The sequence below is a fragment of the Podarcis liolepis genome, assembly GCF_965112155.1.
Source record: "Podarcis liolepis genome assembly, chromosome: 4".
NCBI lineage: Eukaryota > Metazoa > Chordata > Lepidosauria > Squamata > Lacertidae > Podarcis > Podarcis liolepis.
Window position 1 is genome coordinate 80,746,400 of NC_139558.1, and position 27,684 is coordinate 80,774,083.

The 27,684-nt window shown below is 40.3% G+C and overlaps 2 protein-coding genes across 6 annotated transcripts in view; one reads left to right on the plus strand and one right to left on the minus strand.

Annotated features, from left to right (window-relative positions):
• Positions 1-370: 370 nt before the first annotated feature.
• On the minus strand, positions 371-12,554 carry POMP (proteasome maturation protein). Its single transcript, XM_083499031.1, has 6 exons — positions 12,472-12,554; positions 9,043-9,140; positions 4,705-4,765; positions 2,859-2,960; positions 1,714-1,807; positions 371-886 (listed from the first exon to the last, which is right to left on the minus strand). The coding sequence occupies exons 1-6, from the start codon at positions 12,472-12,474 to the stop codon at positions 819-821; spliced, it is 426 nt and encodes a 141-aa protein (XP_083355157.1). The 5' UTR covers positions 12,475-12,554; the 3' UTR covers positions 371-818.
• The window catches only part of FLT1 (fms related receptor tyrosine kinase 1), a 138,959-nt gene continuing 123,817 nt past the window's right edge, over positions 12,543-27,684 (plus strand). For 2 of the 5 annotated variants that reach the window (XM_083498858.1, XM_083498859.1), the window contains exons 1-2: positions 12,543-12,608; positions 14,260-14,363. The gene's annotated coding sequence lies outside the window, so the exon portion shown is untranslated. The other 3 variants (XM_083498856.1, XM_083498855.1, XM_083498857.1) reach the window with 2 other exon arrangements.

Below are 27,684 nucleotides of genomic sequence, written 5' to 3' on the forward strand. Positions count from 1 at the left end.
CTACAGCTCTTCTGTAATGGAGCACACAGAGACTGGTCTGATTGGTTTGCCTGGCAGCTTGCTTGCCTATTGTGTGCATATGGACTAAAAGATAGCACCTCAACATGGATGTCAACACTGTACGTTGACTGGTGTGTTCTGTACATGAGTGAGGAAGGGTGCCATCTGTGAAGGGTGGGTGGCATTTCAGCTGGCAGGGCAGTGGTGTTGGAAGTAGAGGATCCCAGCTAGTTATACCAGTGTAACTTTTGGTTGTGAAGAGAGTAAACAGATCTAGGCTAAGGTGAAAGGGAATGGCTCAGTAATGGAAGCAGGTGCTGCTTGAGGTGAGGAACTTTGTAGATATGACTAAATATTTTGAAAAGTCACAGCATTTATAGAAAATTTTATTCATTGTTTCTAAAAGATGGCATGTCAAGTCATCAAGCACAAGGAAAGAAAGATTAAACAGAAAATACCTGGGTTATATATGGCAAAAGGTTCTTTTACAAGAACATTCAATCTAAAATGTCCTTTTTCTATAGACTTTTTAATGTCTACAGTTCCACAGTTGCAGACATGAAACAGCAATTGCCCTGAATAGAGATGTATTTCCCAATCTAAAAAAAATACCCAATTACAAGACATTTGTACTGACAGTAAACACAGAACAAAAGTAATATATTTAAGCATTTAATGTGCCTTTTTATCAAGGTAGGTGAGAGATTGTGTGTATCAAAACAAGCACTGTACGGCTATCGTTTAATATGGTTTACTTGAACCTACAGGGACACAGGTAAGAAACATTTTCATGAACAGAAGGATGGAGTATGTGTGCATTATAATAAACCAAGTTTGTGTTCAACCAACAGATGAGGATCTGCCATTACTTCACTCTGTGCCGGATCTGTAAAACAGGTTTAATATTTTAGTAATCCACAACTTTGAAAGAACAAGTATCAGCATGCAAGATACAACTTTTAACTAAGTGCAGCAGAAGGCTTGCTATTTGCTCCACACAACCCCCTGCACCCCACATGAACTGAAAACAGATCAGCACACCTCTAATTAACTGTTCACGTAGGAGGGTTGGGAATGAGGGCCTGGACAGAGGCCAGTGTTTTCTCCCTTGGCAGCAGGTGATAAAATTCTAACTAAACCTTTTATCAGCAGTGGAGATCTCATGCGAGCCCTGGATTGTACTCCTGAAGACAAGTTGTTTTCGCTCTTTAAATTCTGCATAGGCACTTGCTTGGGCTCACCCATGTAAGAAAAGCCCTTCTGTATCAGACGAAAGGCCTATTGAGTGTCTCCTGTTTCCTCACAGCAGCCAACCAGACACTGCTACCTATGGGAAGGCTACAGGCAGGTCATGAGGATCCCAGGGTACGGTGTGAAGGCACACCAGGCCACCATCTTGCTGAAGCTAAGTAGGTCTGGGTCTGCTTAATGCTTAGATTGGAAGCCACATATATGTATTCTTGGAATTCTATTTAAAAAGTATGGTGGGATATAAATGCACAAAAAATACAGTTGTTTCCCAGTTGCAACGGCCATGTGTAGCACATGGCTACACAGTGGGAGCCCAGCATATGAAAAGTGGTTTTCATATTGGTGCAGCAACCTTTGAACAGGGCCTGAGGTTTAGAGATGTCTTGTGATCTTTACAATCCATTTTCTTCCCTGTAGCTTTAAAAAACTAGAATTTTCCCATTTTTTTGGAATTTTCCTTACCGTTCAGAATATCTTCGAAACCAATGCAGTCATAGTTGCCTTTCAAGATATCCAAGGACAGGTTAGAACTATTAAGGAAAGGAAGACGCTGGGCCTATAAAGTACAAGAGTTGGTCAGGGAGATTTCGTTCAACAAATAAACTGTGCATGCGTAATTACTACCCAAATGAGGGACCTTGAAGATCATCTATTCCAACCCCCTGCAATGCAGGAATATGCAGTTGTCCCATAGGGGGATCAAACCCACAACACTGGTATTATCAGCACCACGCTCTAACCAGCTGAGCTATCCAGGTCTGGTATAGTTGCAACATGAAGCCTTGCTTGATCATAAGTACAATCTTCTATGTGTCTACAGAGAAGAAAGACCTGTTGAGTTCAATGGTGCTAGTTTATAATATACCTATTTATGTCGACTTAACTGAATAAACTGATAGTGGTTAATTAACTAGTGGTGCAATCCTATGTGTTATTACCTGCAAATAAGTCTCTTTGAATACTATGGGGCTTACATCCAAATACACAGGATTGTGATAAAAGATTAATCAGGTGACAGTCCTACGTGACAAGATGATTACAGTGGTGCCCCGCAAGACGAATGCCTCGCAAGACGGAAAACCCGCTAGACGAAAGGGTTTTCCGTTTTTGAGCTGCTTCGCAAGACGATTTCCCCTATGGGCTTGCTTTGCAAGACGAAAACGTCTTGCAAGTGTTCCGATTCTTTTTCGCTTTCCGCCCCCTTTTTCTAAGCCGCTAATAGCCTTTTAGCTGCTAATCCGCTAATCCTTTAATAGCCGCTAAGCCTTTAATAGCCGCTAAACCGCTAATAGCGCTAATCCGCTAATAGGGTTGCTTCACAAGACGAAAAAACCGCTAGACGAAGAGACTCGTGGAACGGATTAATTTCGTCTTGCGAGGCACCACTGTATGAGGAAAATGACTCAGATCTTCCCCTTTATCTCCACTACCCCCAGGTTCAAAAGGGTTAACTCCTGGGCTTTCTCGGTTCAAATGAATCACTGACGTTACAGTGGTTTTAAGTCTTAATCATTAAAACCAGTAAGAAGCTAATGCTATTTTATCAGGTACTTTTAAAACATTATGCTGGGGAAAACAAATTACAGAAAACAAATGAAAAAGCATACCTGCTTCACTGCTTTGAATTCCATTTGCAGCTTCAGCGGTGCATGCAGCCCTTGAATATTTCTCAGAGTAGAAAAATTCATCTTATCTTGATTCAATGAAAACTACAAAACAAAGTGTTAAGAATATACTTGTGTTCTAGAACAATTGGGGAAATGTGACTTCCCTTGTTAAAAAATGTTTATAATGCTTCACATAAACGTATTTTCCTAGCTTACTTTAAATACTTCCACTCACAGAAAAGCTAGAATTTATACGCACCCTTATCAATCCACCACAACATGCTGTTTCTGGCAAACGGAGTACATCTGACTCCACCTCATGGTGAAAGTAAAATACTGCCAAATAACCCCAATCCCATTCATGTTAATGTTAAATGAATTACTTTCAGTACTGAAGGAATGATAACATCTGACTAATTAGAGAAGGGTGTGTGTGAGAGGAAGAGGTGTGTTTATTTGCCATCTTATAGATGCTTGAGTGATCCATCCATCCAAGCCCATTGTGGGAGCATTCCAAACCCAAGATCCAATGAAATGAGAGGAGTTTGGAATGAGCAGGTCTGACTCATCCTGGCTCAGCTGGAGATATGCTGGCCTAAATTCTCTATTCCGCATGAGGCTGAAGTAAGACCTGAAAAGGGGCTGTTCCTGGGAAATGGCAGGATGGGGAAGGAGGAGACTGACCCATATTCTGAGCTCCACTCAGCTCAGTCATGTGACCTAACAACCCACCATAAGTTACACTGACAAAAAGGGTGGTAAGTAAAAGCATTTCAAAAGGATTCTTTTCCTTCTTCCAGGCTCCACTGTTGAACAGAGTATGTAAACAAGAAGAAAATATTCATGCATGTTTGAGCCTTTGTAGAGATTCGAGGATAAAGGCAGATAGCCTCTATGGTTCTGCCTCATGACATCTCCCTGTTTCAACTTTCCTTTCTTCCTTTCCTTACTGAGTCACTTATCAACCCCACCGTCTCTCTCTCTCCCACATTCATCATTGTGGCTGCTAACATTTTGCTCCTCGTGCTGCAAACATGCATTTATTTTCCCCCTTCAAATCTCTTTTCAAGACCCTCTGTTAATATACATCAATTTATGAACTACAATAACCACATGATTTCTGTGCCATCTCCTATGCCACCCTTCTGTACTGCTCATCATGCACTGTTCAACCAGCTTGGATCTGCCCTTTCAAGATGGGTTGAAAGCTTTCCGATAGGGAAGACCTCCAACTGAAAATGCAATCCCATACATTGATCAGAAGTCCCACCAATCCCAACTGGGCTTACTCCTATGAAAGTAGCTTTGGGAGCACAGCCTTTAGGTTTCAGTTCTGCCCCCAAAACACAGCAGGTGCCAAGTGTCAGAAAAGTATCTGTCCTGTAAAATTAACAGTTTTCTATCCACTGTTAACTGAAAAAGTGTATAGTATGGCTACGTCACACACAAATTTAACTTGCATGATTTTAACTATACCTGGGCAATACAGGGATGTTCTTGTGAAATCTCACAGGCAGTTGGACTGTCCCCTGAGAGCATCCCTAACACTTGGCTGTTTTTCCGCCAAGTAACTCCAAGCAGATTTAGCACAAAAAGAGATTTTAAGCTCTTGTCCTTGTTTCCCAGGCAAGGCCCACTTAGTGCTCTGGCTCTAGGATTGACAGGAGTTCTCTCTTTCTCTTCTCCTCACCAGCTACCTTACCCTCAATGGCTAGCTGTGGGGTAAATCCAATGGCAACACAGTGGCTGCACATGGTTTTCACATACGCACAGTACCTCTGACGTGAGATATGGGGCAACTTGCGCTGTTTACAGTCCACGGTCTAAAAAGATGAAGTGTACTTACATTTTTCTCTGATAGTTCCAAAGGATGAACAGGGAAAAGTTCACTCTTCACATTTGTAAAGCTATAAAAACAATGTGCAGTATTAGTACTGCAACTTTTATCTCAAAGTATCATTCACAAAATATTTTGGATAGCAATTCCAGGTAGAAGTTTTGTGGCTCTAAGGTCTGGAATTAATGGCATAGAATACATAAAAGAACTATTCTCTCTTCTTTAGTAGGGTGGAAGTAATGATACCAGCTATGTGTGTGCAGGAAACAAATACTGTAAAGTCTAATGCCTGTTTGCATATTCTCTTGGAAGTGAGTCTCCCCATCTACAGTGGGGCTACTATTTTTTATTTATTTAATTTGTATACCACCCTTCATTCAAGGCTTGCTGGGCAGTTCAAAAAATAAAAATACAAAATTAATCATACAATACATAATAATAAAAACAAAAACAAACCAGTAGCACCCCACATCCAAAAAGCACATTTAAAAGGCCAGAAAGGTTTTTGCCTGGCACCTAAATATATGCAATGAAGGTGCCAGGCGAGCCTCTTCAGGGAGAGCTTTCAACAAATGGCGAGCCACCACCAAAAAGGCCTGTTTTCACTTTGCCACCCTCTGAACCTCTCATGTAGGGGGCACATGAAGAAGGGCCTCAGATGATGATCATAGGCTCTGGGTCAGTTCGTGTGCAGAGGAATGAGTTGTCAACTTTGGCTTTAGTTTAATGTATAATAAAACTTTTTACCTTTCTTATTTTATAGGCAAAACAAAATGAACAGTCACCACACTCAACCCGAGTACAACTACGTGTCAGCCTTAGCAATGATTTTTGCATTCTTTTTCAGGGATCTGTGCCAGAACAATATAAATTACAAAAAAAAAAAACAATAGAACAAACCCAGACTAAGATGAACATTTACATTTTCAGCAATGCAAATTATTGAAGCTTAAAACTGTACAGTTCACTTAGTTGTTTTTTTAAAAAACCCTCTGGTAGTTGACACTGTTCTGAGTCAAAAACTAGTCCATTTGAAGCTATTTGATATGTAACAAACATGTCCATAATGGCTAGCAACCATCTGATTTTAAAATCTTCTGACTGAGCACCTAGAAAATTCTGTAATGAATAAGAACCTTTCTCTAAGTTAATTGTATATAGGGCAATACAGGATATACTATGCTTTGATTGAGCCCAATTCATCTTCGATCTGGCCTTATTAATATATTATTTGGTTGCTTTTTTCCAGAACGATGAAGTCAAAGTGACTTAAAAACAAGTGTAAAAACAAGAGAAAAACAACCTAAAATGCTCAGATATAATATGCATTACACAGATAGTTGTTTATTGCCCTACTGAATAAGTTACTGGTCAGATATTGTGTAAGTATAATTGCAAATTGAAATTCACATCTCAAAGGAAAAGTAGAAAATTTACAGGGGTAAGCAGCCCTTTTATGTTCAGATTTACATTTAATATACCCATCCAAGGACTCAGAATTCATCATGCATTCGAAGTCCGCTTTGGCATCTTAAGGAAAAATTACATAATGGATCTTCTGCTCAGAAATATCCTGAGATGACATTACAGGGGAAATTGAATAGTTCAACAAGAAACTGTTGCAGCATTGTGCAAGGACCTTGAAGCTTATCCACGAGAAGATCATCCGCTTTTGTATTTTTTCCTGTCTCCTATTTTAATGCTTCCAATGCTTTTTTGTTTATCTGTTTTTCAGGTGGTCTTATTTGTCTGTGTATCTTTATGACAATTCTGGAAGGTCCCTTGAGTTAGAAAGGCACGGCATATTTTCATTAAAAGTAATAAACAATGGCGGACAATTTTTCTGAAATAAAACTTGATCACCACTGTAGCGTTTACTCTGCAGTGTCGCCACGGAAGCATGCATGCTCGCATGGTGTTTTGGTGGTCCAACAAGCCTGAGAAAAGTCCAGTATAAACAAGCCATGTCCCCAGAGAAGGTTCTTAAAATATCTACAACATACAGGGGAGCAGAGCAAAATTTATTTTAACTGATAATCAGGAAGGAGCTCCCTGGATGCAGATAGTATAAATGACTGTCTTCTTCCGCCTGTATTCTTTCTGTGGTTGCAAAATATCCATTACATAAATGAGATACAGTGGTGCCCCGCAAGACGAATGCCTCGCAAGACAAAAAACTCGCTAGACGAAAGGTTTTTCCGTTTGCGATTTGCCTCGCAAGACGAATTTCCCCTATGGGCTTGCTTCGCAAGACGAAAACGTCTCGTGACTTTTTTTCTTTGACTAAAAACAAAGACATGTTTTGTTTATAAAGTTAATTTATTTTCCCTTAAATTTTTGAACTGCTCTTTACAGTATGTGTGACTTTAAAGAGCAGTTAATAAACTGTTGTTGTACCAAATTTGGCTTTGTTTGGACTTTTTTTGACCATAGGAACGCATTAATTGATTTTCAATGCATTCCTATGGGATTTCGTGCTTCGCAAGACGAAAAATTCGTTAGACAACAAAAATTGCGGAACGAATTAATTTCGTCTTGCGGGGCACCACTGTAATAGCTTGGAGAAATTGTGCAGGGTATACATTTTAAATTGCCAAAACTGTAAGGGTATATTGCAGGTTTAAATATATAAATTCAGATTTGTTTGATGCCACATGTGAGGAAATCACAGGGACAATGTAAAAAAAAAGATTAATTAGGACATTCTTGTCCATCCTATCAATTATATTTGATAGCAAATATATAGCTCAACATGTTGGCTGTCATTTCATGAGACATTTCAAAGAAAGAGCTATGGTTTATTTTAACTAGTCCTAATGCCTTGCCTACGTATTTAGTGGAATGACTGCCCACATATATGTAGAAGCACTGCATGCCTAATGCTGCCACTGAACAAAATACACGACACGATGGTCAATAACAATGGCACTAAACACTATTTATAGACTAAATACAAATGATCAGAAACTGCAACCAAAGTCTCTAAATCTTCTTAACCAGTCGTGGAAGAATAATTCAATCTTGATCAATTCTTCATCAGCCAGACTTGTAAGAATTAATATGAGAAGGATGCAGTTCAATTTCTTAACAAGCCAATCTTACATGCAAGTAAATATAAACGCTGCAGAAAATATGCGCTGGATCAGTGCTCATGTGATACTGTGACTTCTCATATTAATTCTTACAAGTCTGGCTGATGAATTGATCAAGAATGGGTGATGAAGCATTGAACAAAACAGATTGGCTACCCTGAAACTCTGTTCTGGCGATAATTGGTGACAGATTATGTATATATCGAACTTTTGAATTATTCTACCGCAACTGGTTAAGAAGATTTAGAGACTTTGGTTGCAATTTCTAATCATTTGTATTAGTCTATAAATAGTGTTTAATGCCATTGTTATTGGCCATCGTGTTGTGTTATTTTGTTCAGCTTGTCTATACTGCAACACAGGGGTCTGTTTACGGATTAATGCTGCCACTGGTCTGTTTCGACAGAAGAGAGTTCTCTTCTTGTCAAGCCCAACCTATGAAAATGATTCTGCTCAGAGTCTCAGGGGAATGGGATCAGTTTCTAAATTCCACCTTCAAACTAGGCCAAACCAAGTTCACCCTGTTCCCGCTATGTAGGAGCTCTGATATTCACGTGGTCCCTTCATTCCATGAGGCAGGCTGCTGGGAAACTGCAGTTCTGTCTGCTTCTGGAGGAAGGAAGGCAAAGAGCTTTCCACCCAGTTCAAGAGGCTGAACTGGCTCCTCCACTTCAGGCAAGCAGGAAGCACTCTGGAGACGGACACAAAATCTTGGATGGATCCAGTTTTAGTTCCACAATTCTGTGGAAAGAATCTATATTTAAGGCTCTCACTGTCAATAAATTTATGAAGACAAATAACCGGGTGTAACTTTGGAAGATCACCTCACGCAAATATTTAGTAAACAAATGTTTTGTATCTAAGGAACTGCCCAGCCCTCGTGGGAGAGATGAGCTCCCTTTCCTTTTGAAGTCAGAGGTGCAGGGTGGGGACTTCTCCTCTTACTGCAGTCCTTTATTCAAGATGGATAGAAGAGGTGGAGATGGCCTATTTGGGGCTCACCACCTTCCCAGGTAAGCACTGCTGCAAATTGATGGGATTCATTTGCGAGTGGGGAAGTGAGAGCTTCTTTTTCCTCTCTCCTCTCAACAGTCTTGACCAAGCCACCTCTACACAACCCACTTGAAGAACAGCAGACCAAGGACACAATTCATTCAGGAGGCAGAGAAAAACCATTTCAAACACACTTTGGATCTCCGTCATCAAGGCACACAAGGAATTCACCAAAGTATTTCAATGGCTTTCTAATGCTTACCCTCTATTTATCACATCACAGCTTTCAAATGCGCCAGCAGCTGAAAAATCAGAAACTGGAACACAGTCCTTCAGCTGAGATCCAAATGCTCTGGTATTCTGAAACAGAGATAAGTAGTTACTATTAGGAATGTACAACTCAAGAATGCTTTCAAAATGACTGCTGCTAGGTACATTTGTTTTCAAGGGGTAGAATTCAATTTTGTGCTACTATAAATGTTCCATCTGTGCAAGCGTTTCAGCTTGCTGGACAGAATGATTCCCAACTGCACTGTTCTGGGGGTGCTCCCAACTCTCCCAGCGCCAATGTTAGGGGGCATGGAGAGAAAGGCAAAATCCCTCTGTGCAAGCAGAAGACCTCGCACGGGGCTTCTTTGATGGATCCCACCCATGGGGTCTAATTTAGTAACTTTGTTAACTAGAGATCACACCAATCAAAATTTAGGCTACTTTAGAAGGCAGACAAGACCTGTAGAAAATAAAGAAATACATGCGTGTTGACTCCCAAAGTTACTTCATCTGCCAAATATGGACACAAATTTCAGTTTGGGGAATATACCCAGCCAGATGGGCGGGGCATAAATAATAAAATTATTACTATAATCCACTGTGATTTATTCTCAAACTGTCTATAAATGGCTTCATCATGGTGGTCCCCAATAACACTTACTTGCTGCTCATGGTATGTAAAAGAGTTTAAATCCAAATACAATCTCTCAGGTGTCTTGCATGTAAGTATTCTAATTTGCTGAACACTGCTTTGTTCTTCATGTTCTAAATCCCACTCTGATGCTCTTGAAGTGGTCTTCGGACCAAACTCTCCAAAAGCAATTCTAATAATGGCAAGCCTTGGTCAACCAGACACTTGCTAATGAAAATGTAAGCACTTTCCTACTAATCCCCAGGTGCCAATCTGCCGACCTGGTTTAGAAAAAGGCATTCTTCCATCAATTGTACAAAGCAGGTGGGAAGAGAAAAGTGAGCACTGTCAGGCCTTTTATATTGGGTACTCTGCTTGCCTTTTGATTTCATGAACATGCTTAAGAAATAAACATATGTTAATTCTGCAGAGATAAGAAAAATAAAGCAACAGAAATAGTGGGTCTAAAATCAGCTTAGTTAATATTTGTAACACAGAGAGAACACTATTATTCTCCATTGTTCTGTCCAGCATATCAATTTCTTCTCTATGATCAGACTCTAACACATTTTTGGAACTTTACATGCAGTTGTGAGCAGTTATTTACTATTAATAACACACCGCAGTAGACAAAAACCAGGAAAAAAGTCCACAAAAAAGGTGAGGGGATACATAACAGACTGATTTATGAACAGACATACAAACTGACGCAATATGGGCTACCGGACAGGAGACTGGACTAGAAGTCAGGATTCCAGCAAGTATAAGCAGCATTTCTGTTTCCTTTCCCACCATCAGCTTTTCTTGTTTATTTTAGTTGTACATTGTTTGTGTCTCTTGCAATCAGTCTGTATAGTTTTATGCACCACACACAATCCTGGCTGGAATCTCCAGGCGTTTCCTTTACACAAACATACACCTCCATTTTGCAAATATTTGGAGTGCATAAATTAAAAGCAAGCTGAATTATTACAGCACAGGGTCTGAAATTGGATAGATTAAGTAAATAAAAGGACTGAACTGCAGGAAATCCCTCCGACAGCGACACTGACACAACTGTTCTATTGCTTCCCTGTGGAAGTGAGATGTTTGCAAAGTAAGCCTGCAAAATCTTTGGGAATGGCCAGAAGACAGTGACCCAGCAACACTGGCAAATGAAGAGTAGGCCCATAACAGAGGAAATGTATTTTGTTGCTCTGGAGTAGGTTAATTTTTTCCCCTTAAAAATATTACACCATCCCTTAAGTTATGATGAAGCCGGGTGTCGATAGTGCATTTCAGCCCTGTACTTTCTATCTGACAACTCTTTCTACCCATTACACCAATGGTGAACCCAAGCAACAACTTGTGTATGATAACAGTTACCCCACAATGCAATTCCTTTTTATCTTTAATTGGAATGTTTCTACCCGTGGCTGTTCTGTTTACCATTTCTTCTTGCTATAAATTTACATTATATGGATGTTTGTTATATTCTTCACTACACCTCACTGACAGCCTGGTGCTGGAAGAGTCAGTATCTGTACTCTATTGTATAGAATTCGCCACCTGTAGTTCATGGTGAATACAAAGGAGGATGCCAGATGTATCTGACACCAGCTGATCTTTTTTCTTTCTCTGTGCTTTTGACAAAAGCCTACCACGCAGAAATATGACTAGCGAAGAAAAAATTTACACCTCTTATCTCCATCTCAGGAAAAACCATACAGAAATTTAGCAAGTGATGCTTTTTTGGCACAGAGTGACTTGGTGGGAAGAGTTTCACCAGCTACATTTATGTATTAACCCCCCCATAGGCCCACACATAAAGAAAAAGGCTACAATTCTACTCAAGAGCATTACTCCAGTAAATACAAATAGTGAGGTTGCTGAGTAAGTGTGATAAAAAGGGAAATCTGGACAAAGAGAAGCAAAACAGAAACTGGAACAATTTTTTTAAAAATAAATAAATCTCAAAGGGCACATCCAGGGCTGGATTTAGGTTTGATGAGGCCCTAAGCTACTGAAGGTAATGGGGCCCTTTATATGTCCAGCTGTCCTTTGTCAACAACAAATTGTCGGTTTTTTGTGTTGAATATATGCGGGGCCCACTGCTTACATCATAGGAGCCTACACAACACAAAACACTATTGCTGTATGTAGGTTTTATTTTGGAAATGTACATCCAGTTGTTGTTTTCCTTTTAATTTTTTGGGGGGCCCCAAGAGAGTGGGGCCCTAAGCTATAGCTTGTTTAGTTTACAAGTAAATCCGGCACTGGCGCATCCACTTATAGCAGCGTCCAGGCCATGAATTCCCAGCTCCCTCTTCACGGTGAAGACATGGGCACGTCTGGAATCCCGGGGAATTCGGCAGGCGGGAACCCCTTTCAGACAACGCATGTCGTGAGGGAAAGAGAGGGGGCTTCAATGCGAAGTATGCAGGGGGGGGGCATCTCTCATTAGGATCCACTCAGCCCGGCCGCGACTCGAGAGAGAGAGGAAGGGTCGCAGCTGAGTGAGGAGGGCACCCCCTTCGCACGCAGAAAGCTCCGAGTTCAGTCCCCGGCACTTCCAGGTGGACCTGAAATCCCGGGGAGCCGCTGCCAGTCAGTGCGGACAATACCGAGCTGGGTGGACCAACGGCTCTGACTCGGCATTAAGGCAGCTTCCTATGTTCGTGAGGCGGAAAGAGATAGAGCGAGGACCCCCCCCCCCGGACTCCCTCCCCCGGCTATCGTGACGCCAGTTCGCCTGACGCCCCCAGGGTGACCCGGCCCCAAGACCACGTTCTTTGACTGAATGCCGCTTACCATCTTTGCACCGTCACCCGCTCCCTCTTCCTTCCGCCAGCTACGAGCGAGGGCAGTGACGTCGCGCGCGCGTGCGCACGGGATGGCTCTCGCGAGAAGTGTTAAAGCTCGGGCGGGAACGAGCGAGGGCCGCCGAGGTAACGGCTCCCTCCTCTCGGCGTCGTGTCGAGGGAGCGTGAGGGGAGTGGCGCGCGGTGTTTCCCCTCTTTCGCCCTCAGCTTTTCCCTCAGTGTCAAAGGTTCAATACGCCCCTAGCTGATAATAACATTAAAACCGTCTGAAGGGCCCCGGGACAGCAGAACTCCAGTAAAACATAATAAAGGCGACGTGTGAGGCTTTTTTTTAAAAAAAAGCTGAATTATTATTATTTTTTAAGCTGAGAAACAAAAGCAGCGGTTCAGAGACGAGTAACAGCCCTTTAAAAACGCCTAAGCGACCAAGAAAGCATTGTAGCCCTATACTTGAAAATAACGTGTTGGCGCCAGTCCAAACTCGGACAAAAAACACCTCAGCGCAACCTTGGAACACCTCAGAAAGGGTTCAGCTGCGCTTTGTAAGTGGCTGCGTAACGCGGTCTGGCTTGCTTGCTTTGTTTGATTTTGCTGTGTTACCATCTTGGTATTGTATCCTTCCTGGAGGTAATTTCACAATGAAAAGCGAATAACAAGCTTTTTATAATGCCAATACACTGTAAAACTGTAAAAACAATAAAGCGGATATTCTTTCTACTGGCCACTCTTAAGCGTCCTACTTCAGTAACGTATTCAAACCTGGGCTGCCAAAAAACAACACAGTTGCATGCCACCTCAATCTCTGTTCAGTGGAGACTCTGGCGTTTTTATGATATATGGTTCATTTTACAGTACACACATAACCTGAGCCTATCATGCAGGGGCGCTTAGCATTGACACCCCACAACGCCTTGCTTGTCCCATAGTCCCATAGTCTTGGTTGGATGAGAGCAGAAAACAAGCATGGTTCTCCCTCTTGCTTCTACTCACACACCACTCTATTATCGCTCTCACCACTAGCCAGGTGAGGGGAAAGGGCCCACCCTGTGGCATAAAGCCACTTCTTTTGCTTCTTTTGCTATATAAAAGGTCATGCTTAGGCTCAATGCTATTTTTCTAGAAAAAGAGGTGCTAGAACTCGCCATGAATAACTCCTTTGTTCTCCGAGAATGGCAATGGTGCTCACCTGAGAGGTGCCGGAATGGAGTTCCTGTGAGTTCCCCCTGGGGGGAAAAGTTACACTTGAGAGACAGACGAATGTAAATAATTTTTGACGCTTTTAAGGGGGCAGATATTATTCTGCCTAATCAAATTTGGCGTGACCCAGCCTGAGCAGGTGGAAATATGATTCAGAATTATGAGCCTCAGAAATAAATGGCATTAGTGTGCACACAGTGCATCTGCCTCCACAAAGAAGAATCTCTGTTTAATAAGATGATTCCACTACTGGTTTAAAATAGAGTGAGGGAATCAACATAGTGATAAAACAGATTGCTCCAACAGTACAAGCATTTGCCCTTTCCTCCTCCCACAAGGCTCCAATTTTGTACATATGGCATATACCTATAAATCTGCCAGTGTGCACAGGGTAGCTAAATTCAATACTCTCAAAGTCCAGACATGTCTATTGATTATAGTTCCTAGAATATGTTCAGAAATCTAACTCTCTTCACCTTTCATCTCCTTTACATTCTTTCTTGTATAATTGAGAAATGAATCCATGGCAGAACCTTTTGTGATTGTTTGACTGATAATATTCTATACTCCAAATTTGTAGGGGACACAGTTGGAAGTGGAACACATTCTCAAACAGTTATTGAATAACCTCTTCCCCATGATCTCATGGCATCTGCTTGACTTTCAGCTACGCTCATTCAGCTTGTAAGTATAGCTCCTTTTCAAACAAGTTTGAGTGGATCAGGGGAATATATGTTTCTGTTTTATGCATGTTTTCATTCTTTTTGGTTAATGACAGTTTATTTAATGACAGATTTTTTAAAAAGAAAGGAAAAAAAATTATTCACATGGGTGTAGCTAAGGGGGGGGGGCAGTGGGCAGCTGCCCCCTAAATCAATCAAAACCAATACAAATCTGAGGTTCTGCCCACCCAACAAAAGCCTGCCCTCCACTAACAAAAATTCTGGCTATGCCTATGCTTATTCACTAAAAAATTGAAAAGATTAAATTCATTTATTCATTAAATCAATGTGCACTAATACTTGCTACACCACCTAAATTGCCTTCAATTGTGAACATGAGGAATAGGAAGGCCCACATGCCTATATGTGTGTGTGTGTGTGTGTGTGTGTGTGTATATATATATGTATATATATATATATGTATATATATATATATGTGTATATATATATATATGTCCAGTAGCACCTTAGAGACCAACTAAGTTTGTTCTGGGTACAGTTTAAGCTTTCATGTGCATGCACACTTCTTCAGATACTGGTACCTGTTTGAAATGGGTCAAGATAATTGACTTCATGCAAGAATTCCTGCAACTGCTGTGTTGCAACCCTACCAAAAAGGGATTATTTACGACCTCAGGGTTGTTGTCACAAACAAGTGTGTCCAGGGTGGGCTTTTACAAAAGTGGTTGTATGTGTAAATAAACAAATGTAATTACAATGGAGGAGTAAAGAAGTAAATGAAACTCTTAATAAATGAAAATAATTTATTACACGCACCTAATTACAACACATCCCAAAAATGTTTACAACCTTTTTTTAAAAAAAAGTCTTAAAAATGACAAAAAAAGAATTTCATTACCAACTTAAGGATGTGTTTCAAAGGTTGTCCTTTCCAACAAGAGCTTACACAACAAAATTGGTTCAATAAGTATGCCAGGAAGGACAAGGGACATTAGCTAGTGATGCCATTAGCACCATTCTCCTAGTCAGTATTCAAAGGACAGATTTGGGAAAGGCAATGCTACACCAGTGTTTTTGCCATTATGGGTCACCCACTATCACTGCCCCTTCTGTGGCTGCTGTGCTTCTTCCCATATAGCTACTAGGCACATTTTCTCCAGCTCCAGTATGGTATATTATCAAAAAATATGTGCTAATAATATTTGACACTTCATTCAATTTTATTTGTCTGAAGGATTCAGAAAAACAACTACAAAGCAGGAAGTAATTTAACATTTTTGTCTATATGTTTTAGTTTGTATTTTTCAAGATAATAGTAACTACAAAGGTTCTTATAATTTGATATAGGTAAGTGGGTTTTTTTCCAACCGATGTGATGTAGGATGAACAAAAAGAAACAACTGCATGTTCCTGTTTAGTGAAACTTCTAGAAAAAAATCAGGCTCGTCACTAAATATATTTATTTATTGAGTGTTTTGGTTTGTTGATGAGGAAATGACTATAGAGATGAAACATTTACATTTCAAAGTTTTTTTGTAGGATATAGACTGGACACCATCACTACACGTACATTACTGACATCATCTTCATGTTTAGGCTGCATAACAGAAAGGAATGTAGCCTTGTAGTAAAGATTTGGTTTTCCTTTAAAGGCAGACTTCCACACTAGGATAAACTTCTAGACATAAATAGAATAAGATGTTTGCTCCTTTGTTTCAACCAATCTGTGAAATTTACAATTTATTTCTTATCCTTCCTTTAAAGAGCATAGAACAATATATTAAGAAAACAATCCTATTCATGTTTACTCAGGAGTAAGCCCCACCGTGTTCAGTGGGGATTACTCTTATGTAAAAGGGTAGGCATACATGTCTGGGAGAAAGCATCATTGAATGCAGTCCAATGGGCAGATCAAAAGCCAATATAATTTACACCAAGGTAAATTATGCCATTGTAACTCACCTATTTGAAACTCCATTTGGGAGTGGGGCTACTGCCAACTTAGACTTCTTGAGCATAACAGAGTGAAGCTTTACTTGTGTTTTCAAATAGCTACAATTATAGATAACTATCTATATATATAGTTTGAAAGCACGTCAAAGTGCAAGTAGTTAAATAAGTACCGCTCCGGTGGGAAGGTAAATGGCGTTTCTGTGCGCTGCTCTGGTTCGCCAGAAGCGGCTTAGTCATGCTGGCCACATAACCCGGAAGCTGTACGCCGGCTCCCTTGGCCAATAAAGCGAGATGAACGCCGCAACCCCAGAGTCGGTCACGACTGGACCTAATGGTCAGGGGTCCCTTTTTTTATCTATCTATAACAGCTAATACTGTACTTAATTTGGTCTTTCATCTATTTGTCGTTCCCTGGCAAGGGGCTTGCCCTACATATTTCCCATTGGTTCTCAACACCTTGCTGCTTTATGCCAGATCAGTGAAAGGCAAATCAGCTGTTATTCAAAACTTAAGTGTCAGATCAACCCATTAACCTGGAATGCATAATTGAGACCTGGGTCATGTGGGTGGTCATGTCTATTGTTACAGATCTAGGATAACGGAGTTTGGGGGTGCAAGGGCACCCATAACTGCTAGTTAGTTAATGTTAGAAACTAATACAGGGATGCGGGTGGCGCTGTGGGTTAAACCACAGAGTCTAGGACTTGCCGATCAGACGGTCAGCGGTTCAGATCCCTGCGACGGGGTGAGCTCCCGCTGTTCGGTCCCAGCTCCTGCCCATCTAGCAGTTTGAAAGCACGTCAAAATGCAAGTAGATAAATAGGTACCGCTCTGGCGGGAAGGTAAACTGTGTTTCCGTGCGCTGGTTCGCCAGAAGCGGCTTAGTCATGCTGGCCACATGACCCAGAAGCTGGATGCTGGCTCCCTCGGCCAATAAAGCGAGATGAGTGCCGCAACCCCAGAGTCGGTCACGACTGGACCTAATGGTCAGGGGTCCCTTTACCTTTACTTTCTATATCTTTATAATAACAATATGATCTCAGCAAAAATAATGGCCACTGGGCAGGGAGAATTATCTGGTTTTGATAGTAGCTCAATATGAAAGGAGATTCAGTGGTCATGGGCAGTGCTGAGGACTAGGGTTCCCTCTGGATATACTGCTATTATTCATTGTTGTTATTCAGTGTTTCAAATTGCTTGTCACTCAGTCCTATGAAAGCATACTCAGAAGATAAAAGTCCACTGTGTTCAATGAGGCTTATTTACATAGGACCACAACCTTAAGTAAACTGTTAAGTATGTAGGGCATGATTTTCAGTAAAACTGGTGTCATAATGCCTTTGCTTTGTTTTTGCTGTAACAGATTAACACAGCTATTCATCTAGAAATGGTTAATTCATTTCCATAGGTCTGCTTATAATCAAGTTATTTTAAGTTCTTCACCTATGAATATACATAACCTAATAAAAAGAGATTATCTTCACGGTGTTGTTGTCACATAACAATAGTAATAAAAGTGTATTGTGATTATAGTTATACCTTTATAATGTCAGTGAACACCCTGTTCCACATATATAAACCTCTACGGGAAAAAGCTTTATCCTGTTGAGGAAAGATTTCTTATACCAAGAATTTGTCAACAGCCATTCATGAACTTGTTAAAGCGAAAGTACTTTTTATTTGCATTCATGAAATAAAATAAACATATTTTCTTTGATCCTTAACCAACCCTTTATTGTTAACTTGCACTAGACTTTTATGTTTCAGTGCTCATTGTACATGTAATTATTTGAAAAGTGATTTTGTTTTAAATTATTTAGCCTTTTCTGAATTTTAGATAAACACAGGCATGTTTTGCTAGCGATTAAAAATACATTTCACCCAACACTGCAGAACGTAGCAAAGATAATAATGTGTAGGCGTCAGTGTGTTCCAAAACAAGACTCTCTGGGGACCCCTTTTAACACACTGCTACGTTAAAATCGTGTTCTGAAAGCCTCAGGAAACCCCTACTCAAACCCACCCTTTCCTGAAACTGGTGAAAGTATTTTTAAAAACACTGGAGTGAAAAAAGGCTACTGCTAAAATATTGCCAAACCAGATTGTTTCATTTAGTTACTGTTACCAGGTTTTTCATCTTTCAATAGATTGATAATTCTAGTGTTACCAATAATAATGTTAAATAAAACATTAATGATGTCAGAATACCTCACAGTATAATGAGAAAAGTAAGTTTCCACGACATAGTCTGTGATAACATATTTTAATTATACGTCATACAGTCTTTTCTTTTTAAAAAATTACATTTTCATAGAATTGTAGAGTTGGAAGGGACCCCAAGTTTCATACTATCCAACCCCCTACAATGCAGGAATCACAAGTAAAGAATCCCGACAGATAGTTATCCATGCTCTGTTTATAAATCTTCAGTGAATGAGATTCCACCACCTTTTGAGGTAGTCCATTCCTCTGTCAAACTGCTCTTACTGTCAGAAAGGTATTCCTAATGGTTAGTCGGAATCTCTTTTCTTGTAATTTGAATCTATTCAATCACTATTCATTGATACTACCTGTAGCATCTTATTCAGTTCTGGTGTTTTTACCTCATTCAACAACTTGTAGTTTTATTCTTCGTTTACTGCCATATTGGATTCGATCCAGATTTGCAATGCAATCCTAACCATTTCTACTCAGATGCAAGCTTTACTGAATTCATTGTGGTATATTCCCAGATAAGAATGCTGAATATAATAGCCCTGCTGGATCAGGCCAGTGGCTCATTTAGTCCAGCTTCCTGTTCTAACAGTGGCCAACCACTCTCCTTTCCTGCAGTTTACAGCAACTGTATTCAGAAGCATAATGGTGGTAGAACAATAGTCATTGTGGTTAATAGCCATTGGTAGCTTAGTGTTCATGAATTTGTGTAATCCTGTTTAAAAGCCATCCAAGTTGGTTGCTGTCACTGCCTCATGTGAGGGCAAATTCTATAGTTTAACTATGCATTGCATAAATAAGTACTTCCTTTTGTCTGTTCTGAATTGTCCACATTCAGCTTCATTGGATGTCCACAAGTTATAGTGTTATGAAAGAGAAAGAAAAAAACTAATCCACTTTCATTGTGCCATGCATATTTTTTAAAACTTCTATCATGTTACCTCTTTCTCACCTTTTCTTGAAACTTAAGATGTTCCAAACACTTCATCCTTTGTTCATAGGGGAGTTTATCCAGCCGCTTTATCATTAGTTTCCATTTTTAAACCTTTTTCAATTCTACAACATCCTTTTTGAGGTGAGGCAGCTAGAACTGGAAATGGTATTTCAAATACAGTTGCAGAGTAGAGGTAGGGTTGCAGCCTTAGTCATATTTATGCTTCAGGTAGATTCATTGAAATTAGTGGAACAATTCCATTGATTTCAATGTCTACTCTAAGCATGATTAAGTCTGGATTCATTTTTTCTTCAATCAAAAGTTTTATTTATTTCTTATACCCCTCCTTTCAAGAAGCTTCCTTCAAGAAGTGGTATATAGCTACTCCTCATTGTATCCTCACAATAAGGTGATGTAGGTTAGATAGAGAGAAAGCAACTGGGCTAAGGTGAGTTGTAGCTAGTGGCTGAGCGAGGATTTGAATCCTGATCTCCTGTGTTCATAGTCTGACTAATACATCGTATGTAAATGATTGTAAGTTAATTATTTCATTTAAGACAAGGTTCCACATGTGACGTTACCATATGAGAGTGCTGGAGGTGAAATAGTTAAAACAGTTAAATAGGTACCCAATCAGAACCCAGGGAGGTGGAGTCAGAGGGACTATAAAACCAGCTCTGGGAGGGGCAAAGGGGGGAGTTGGGTGGTTGTTTGGAGTGGGAGTGAATTGGGATAGAGTCTGGGGGTAGGTTGAGTTTGTGTAGTGAAATAAGCTGAGTCAGGAACAGTTAGGAGCTAGGAAGACAAGTAAATATCTGAGGGGTAGTTTAGTGAGTGAGAGCAGGTAGCGGAAGTTATAGGTCTGGATAGGCAGCCCATGCTTGTAATTGACTGAGACCATTTATGAAACCACACACTTGTTAAACTGCAATAAATAAACAGAAGTTTATGTTCCAATTTAACCCTGACTGGACTCCGTATTTTACCAGGTAGGGCCTGGGTGGTGGCAGTGAGAAATAAAGTGGTGGCATAGGGATCAATAGACGGTGAAACGTCCGGGGAACCTGTGTTATTGCCACACCGCACAGACAGTATATTTGCACAAAGCAGATTCTGTGCATCAGAGAGGAACCAGGAACAAATGAAGTTCACTCCACCAAGACACCTGCCTTGAAACCAAAATACTGGGAGTGTAATATTTGCAAATGATCACCAGAGGGTGCTCAGTGGCTAAGTGTGCTTGACCTTTGGCAATGCTAACTGTGCCTGCTGAGAATGCTGCTGCTGTTTCAGCACCACGTTAGATTATACAGGTCTTTTAATTGTATTCTATGAATGTAAAAATGTTGTAGATCAGAAACATTTAGATCTAGAATATGTGTAGATAGAAAAGTACATGAAATACAGTATTTTAGGGCCAAACTAAATATGACATGGGAGAGGCATTGTCTCCCCGGTGTTTGTTTTGTTGCTAAAAGCATCTCTGTGGGACTCTGGTGCTGGGGAAAGAGGTCTGATCCCTCTCTCCCAACCTGCACCATGGCCTAATCTTAATTGCCCTTGTAAAGCTGCTGTTCTCCTTATGGTGGGAAACATAAAGCACTCATATTATTCCTTCCAGTAGCACCTTAAAAACCAACTAAGTTAGTTCTTGGTATGAGCTTTCGTGTGCATGCACACTCCTAGGATCTAGGAGTCTTGGTTGACCACAAACTTGACATGAGCCAACAGTGTGATGCGGCAGCTAAAAAAGCCAATGCAATTCTGGGCTGCATCAATAGGAGTATAGCATCTAGATCAAGGGAAGTAATAGTGCCACTGTATTCTGCTCTGGTCAGACCTCACCTGGAGTACTGTGTCCAGTTCTGGGCACCACAGTTCAAGAAGGACACTGACAAACTGGAACGTGTCCAGAGGAGGGCAACCAAAATGGTCAAAGGCCTGGAAACGATGCCTTATGAGGAACGGCTAAGGGAGCTGGGCATGTTTAGCCTGGAGAAGAGGAGGCTAAGGGGTGATATGATAGCCATGTTAAAATATATAAAAGGATGTCACACAGAGGAGGGAGAAAGGTTGTTTTCTGCTGCTCCAGAGAAGTGGACACGGAGCAATGGATTCAAACTACAAGAAAGAAGATTCCACCTAAACATTAGGAAGAACTTCCTGACAGTAAGAGCTGTTCGACAGTGGAATTTGCTGCCCAGGAGTGTGGTGGAGTCTCCTTCTTTGGAGGTCTTTAAGCAGAGGCTTGACAACCATATGTCAGGAGTGCTCTGATGGTGTTTCCTGCTTGGCAGGGGGTTGGACTCGATGGCCCTTGTGGTCTCTTCCAACTCTATGATTCTATGATTCTTCAGATACTTGGTATCTGAAGAAGTGTGCATGCACACGAAAGCTCATACCAAGAACTAACTTAGTTGGTCTTTAAGGTGCTACTGGAAGGAATTTTTTTATTTTGACTATGGCAGACCAACACAGCTACCTATCTGTAACTGCACTCATATTATGTTTTCCTCGTAACAGCTTCAGTCAGGGTTGCAGAAAAGGTGGGCAGAAAGAATTAGGTCTCCCTCCAGGGCCACAGCCATGATTCAAATATCATCTTTCTGATTCTCTTTCAGCAAAAGAAAAAGATGTGTCCTGTTTAGTTTGACCATGAAGGAATATATATATAACTGAGGTCCTGGGGAACAATGCATTAAACAAGATGATATGCAAAATAGTAACAATATGTGGGTGTCGTGCCTTACCTAAGCCTGAACCATGACTCTTCCTCAAATGAGGACCCTGATGACACAAAGTATGAAGGCCTTTTGGGGCCTTAATGAAATTAATTTCATTGAACTGTTACATTTTTTCATATTGTAGAAAATAAAATGCAGTAATATATTTATTGCCAATAAAGGTCAGAAATACACACATTGGCTCTGTTATGCAGCCTGATGCTCAGGGACTATTAAGACAACATAATTTGTGGATACTGAATCCACTACCTGTCTGGCAATGTTGTTGAATTTTCTAGTCATAATGTACTTTAAATTCTTTACATCTGGTGTTAGGCTGAAAAGAAAACTTGAAATTCACATTAGCAGTGGATCTTTTCCTAGTTTTCCATTCATCTCTGCCAGTGCATCCTCATCCAGTCCCACACAGTCAATGCTGGCTTTCTACCCTGGATCACCTTCAAAGCATCTGACAACTGAAAAGGTTTTGAAGATACGCATTCATTGTTTATTTTCAGTATTCATTCTTAATTACATGGAAACCAGCAGCTCATTTTTTTCTTAAGCTAAGTCAGGCTCATACTGTGCTAAATATGTAAGACTAATGTGGTAATCTCTTATTCTCCTTAGACAGCTGACTTACATTTTGTCTCACTATTTTCTGTCAATTAGTAAAATTGTTTGTGTTTTCAATTTTTTATATAAAATATAGTAAATGCTCCCAATATTCATGTTCAACCTGTATATGTGCATTTTTAAGAATCCCAATCTGTTTCTGAGTACTGTCTGCTTTCTCCAGTCTGTGCTTCTGGAGCATAATACTGGCAAATCTAAAACTGGTTATAACTTCCCCCATTTTGGATGAAGCACATGCATTTTCCAGGCTCAGAAATCCCTCCAGGGTAGATTAAGTTGGCCAGATTATAGGAAGATATATCAAGGGGCTTTCATGTAGGGCAATTTATAAAGTTTGATTATTTATTTATTTAACAATTTATAAACTGTTTCCCAACAAATATCTTTGAAGCAGTGTACAATGAAGGAAAAGTCTGTAACAATTTGATTTTTCTGCCAGAATTGGGTACAATGTTCAGGCATGGCCACCTTTTCTGAGGAAATGAAGCTTGCCAAATTTCAGACCAATAGCTTCAATTGTTCTCCCCAAAGGCCAGACTTTATCATTTTGGGGTGGGTACAATAAGAATCATATCCTCTAGATACATGGGGTAGAGGAAATGTCACTCCTTGGCAATGACTCTTTTACCACCAAGGCTTGTTGCTATGGGGTGGGCTTCTGTTCCTCCTCTCCATAGATTTTGGAGATACAATTGAGATTTCTTCATGAACTTGCATAGAAACAGACATGTAGCTAGGTAAGTTTTTCATTCCTCCCTCAGATCACTATGAGTGCCCTGGGAAAATAATTACCTCAGTGGTACCTCAGGTTAAGAACTTAATTAGTTCTGGAGGTCCGTTCTTAACCTAAAACTGTTCTTAACCTGAGGTACCACTTTAGCTAATGGGGCCTGCCACGCCGCTGGCGCATGATTTCTGTTCTCATCCTGAAGCAAAGTTCTTAACCTGAGGTTCTATTTCTGGGTTAGCGGAGTCTGTAACCTGAAGTGTCTGTAACCCGAGGTACCACTGTATTGTGATTTAACAGCTGGATCTGTCTGTCGAAACAAAAGATTACTCATTTTCTTAGGGTGTTTCCCAACTCAGCTTGATTTCATTTCTCATGAGGAAAAAACAGACATGGGTTTTTTCTTTAGAAGCATAAGCCACAGAACTACTCAGAAGCTTAAGGAGTCCTTCATCTGTCTCAAGACACTTTGCAATCTGACTTTGGAACATGGTAATTTCCCTCAAATCACCCTAATTTGCCTCATAATTTGTGGTACACGCAAAACCAATGTATACCCTTAGTAAATGCCCATTTGCTTCAAATTCACACAATCAGTTTTAATTATTCAGATACTTATTTTCATTGTGAAAATGTTTTTAAAATAATTTTGACTAGTAACTTTCACTAACAAGTAACATTTAATAATTCAATAACAGCAGTTTAAGAGACATTAACTAATAATGTGGTTGCTTATAATTTTTGTAGGTTTCATTCCTGATTTCCAAAATTATTCTAGATACCTTAATGTACCTGAGCCAAAGGCTTTAACAGCAATGAACGAAACACAGATTCAAATATTTAAAACTTTTAAAGTTCAAAACTATTGTATATTTTGAAGTATTCTAATAACTAAACTAAATGAATTGCAGTTTAGAAATAATCATAGTTATACAGACACTTGATTCTTGCTGACTCAATTATTGGAAGGGATGTTAAAACTGGGATACTTCCATAAGAGATAAAAATATGAAATGTAGTACACAGAGTTCCAGACACTATGCCATAATTACTAGAAAAAAATGTGGTTTTGTCTTTTGATCAAAATGTGGGACACGGAGCCTACAGATGTGCCTCTTACTTTAAGAAAAAGGGTTTAGGCATGGATCCTAAACAAGTGTATTAGTTTAAGCCTTATTGAACACAGTGCAGCTTACATCCTGGTCTAAGAAAACATGTGTGATTTCTCTGATAGATAGATGCTGTTGAATATAGAGGTTATGCAGCATTCATGAGTAAAGATGGTGTTCATTCTGGTGCATTTAAGTGGAGTGATTTAGCCAAAAGAAGGGATAATGAAGCAAACAAGTTACAAGTCCTATTGAGGACAGATAAGAATTGATAGAGCCTGAAGAAGAGTGAGCAGAGGTGACATGAATGTGATAAATAGAAGATAAAACCTTCATGACAAATGCCATCAGTTTTTTTACAAATGAAAAATATTTTACAGTTTCTACCCAGGTAGGAGATTTATTGCTTTTCAGACATTATTACCTTGGTTTAAGAACAGCTTAGTTTATGAACAATTTGGATTAAGAACTCTGCAAACCCAGAAGTAGGTTTTTTGGTTTGTGAACTTTGCCTTGGAATAAGAACATGTTTTGCTTCCTGTTGAGTGTGTTCCATTTGTAAATTGAGTCCCCTGCTGCTATGGGAAAGGACACCTTGGTTTAAGAACGCTTTGGTTTAAGAATGGACTTCCGGAACGGAATAAGTTCATAAACCAAGGTACCACTGTATTTGGCATGCAGTAGTTACAGAAGAGTATATCTGTGGAGCCTTGTTCTTCTAACGTGGACACGTGTAGCAGACGATGTATATTAAGGTGGATGTGGGAAATTAGGTAAGTGATAAAGGACTGGGCATCTTGAGCTTTTAGGGTGCAAATCTCTGCTTATATTACAGAGAACAAGACAGGGCAGTAAATGTGTCCTCATTTTAAAACAATATGTTTAAATAATACTCTGTACATCAACGTGCATGGGTCACTTCTATTTTGTTCTTTCCCATACTAAAAAGCTACACTAAAAAGCCAAAGTAAACTACATAATGCTATCATCCTTTCTTCTTAAATAAGATAGTGCTTTTTTTTGGAAAATATAGAGCCAGCTATTAGTCTCCTGCGGATTCTTTGAGGTCTACTGGAAGGGTGTTTGGGGTATCTTCTAAATGTTATTGGATAAAAGCTGAGACTAGATATCCCACTGTTTTTAAAGAGCATGCTGAGGCAAACCACTGTTAAGTTGTGCAAGACTGCACATTTCTTTATTCTCATTTCTCAGCTCACATCCTGAAACACATATGGTCAGTGTTTTTGTTTTGACTCTTTCTGGTGATTTTTTTTTAAAAGAAAACCAATGTGAGAGAATACTTTAAATGATCTAATCTTTGTTTAAGATTATTTTGCATGTGAAAGAAGGAAAATGTAGACATGCTGAGGGGTGTTCTAACCATTCACATCAATATTCACTGACACATCTTCACCAATACCCAGATAATACTCTTAAAGAAACAGTGATTGCCTAGTATAACAGGCAAAGGTGTCTCTCCTCCAGGTTGTGCAGTGGGCTCTGTCACTGCTGAGACGACAGCTGTACCTGCCAATAGTGTGGGCAGCTGGGAAGGCAGCAATGTTCCCACCATGCTAGAAGAGTCCCACTGAGTTTAGTGGAACTTTATGTTAGGTCAATAGGTATAGGACTGCAAGCTTAATCTTCCAGTCTAATATTACTCATATTTTACAGACTTCCATCTTTAGCATCTCCCTAAAAGGGTATGTGAGTTAGGGTTAGATTTCTTCTATACATGTTGGACTGTGAAGAGAGCATAGGGTTTTGTCAGAGAATTGATCAGAATAATCTAGGTAAAATGGCCAATCCTTTCTACAAGCCCAAACTAGGCAATGTTTTTGGTGGTTCTCTACTTCAGCAATGAGAAGAGAACTCTATGATTTGAGAACTGTTGTCCAATAGAACTATTTAAACAAGTACCGGTATTCTCAGAAAGGATATAATCTATTATTACGTGGTTCTGAAAGCTTTGAAACATATTTGAAACAGTATATCAAAATTCTCAAGACCCATAAAGACCCAAATTAATAATGATCCGCTGCTGCAACATGCATACAGTGCAGTATCTTTGTTATATTGCCGTGCATTGTGACTTCACAGTCCTAACTATTTATGATGTACCAATAAAAGCTTGACATATTCCCATGAATTTACAATGACAGTGAGATGAGGTAGAACTCAGATGTAGAACATAGTGAAGTAGAAGGTTCTGAAGGGTGAAGCAGTGGCGGAACTTCATGCTCTGGCACCGGGGGGGGGGGTGGAGTGCAGGCAGGGGCGGGGCTGGCATGCGTCCTGGGAGCGGGGCGTGCTGCCTGCAGGGGCGTGGCGCCCAATGCGGGCAGGGGAGCAGCCGCGATGGAACCCCATTGGGATGCGCTGCTGGGGGCGGAGCGCTCCCCCCGCACTCCTCTTCCTCCACCAGTGGGGGGAAGATATTTTTCTCAGCATCAGGAAACCAATGTAGCACTCCTGCCTTAAAATAGGAGTCGCAAGTCTAAATACATACCTCGGGATGAAGTAGCTTCGGGATGAGTATTTTTGGGTTGCGCTCTGCGGCGACCCGGAAGTAACGGAGCGCGCATGCGCAGACGCTCAAAATGACGTCACATGCATGTGTGGAAGCGGCGAATCGCGACCTGCGGGTGCGGGTTGCGTTCGCTTTAGGGTGCGAACAGGGCTCCGGAACGGATCCCGTTCGCATCCAGAGGTACCACTCTACTGTTCTTTGTTTTAATTTATGTGGTTCCACTTCTTGATTTCACTGTTGTATCCATGACATCACATTCATTACCAGTACTGCACCTACTGTATTTTTAAATTTTTCTACTAATGCAAAAAGTAGAATACTTTAAAGTAAACCTTTTTTACATACAGTGGTACGTTGGGTTAAGTATTTAATTCGTTCCAGAGGTCCGTACTTAACTGTGCTTAACCTGAAACTGTTCTTAACCTGAAGCACCACTTTAGCTAATGGGGCCTCCTGCTGCTGCTGTGCCGCCGGAGCACAATTTCTGTTCTCATCC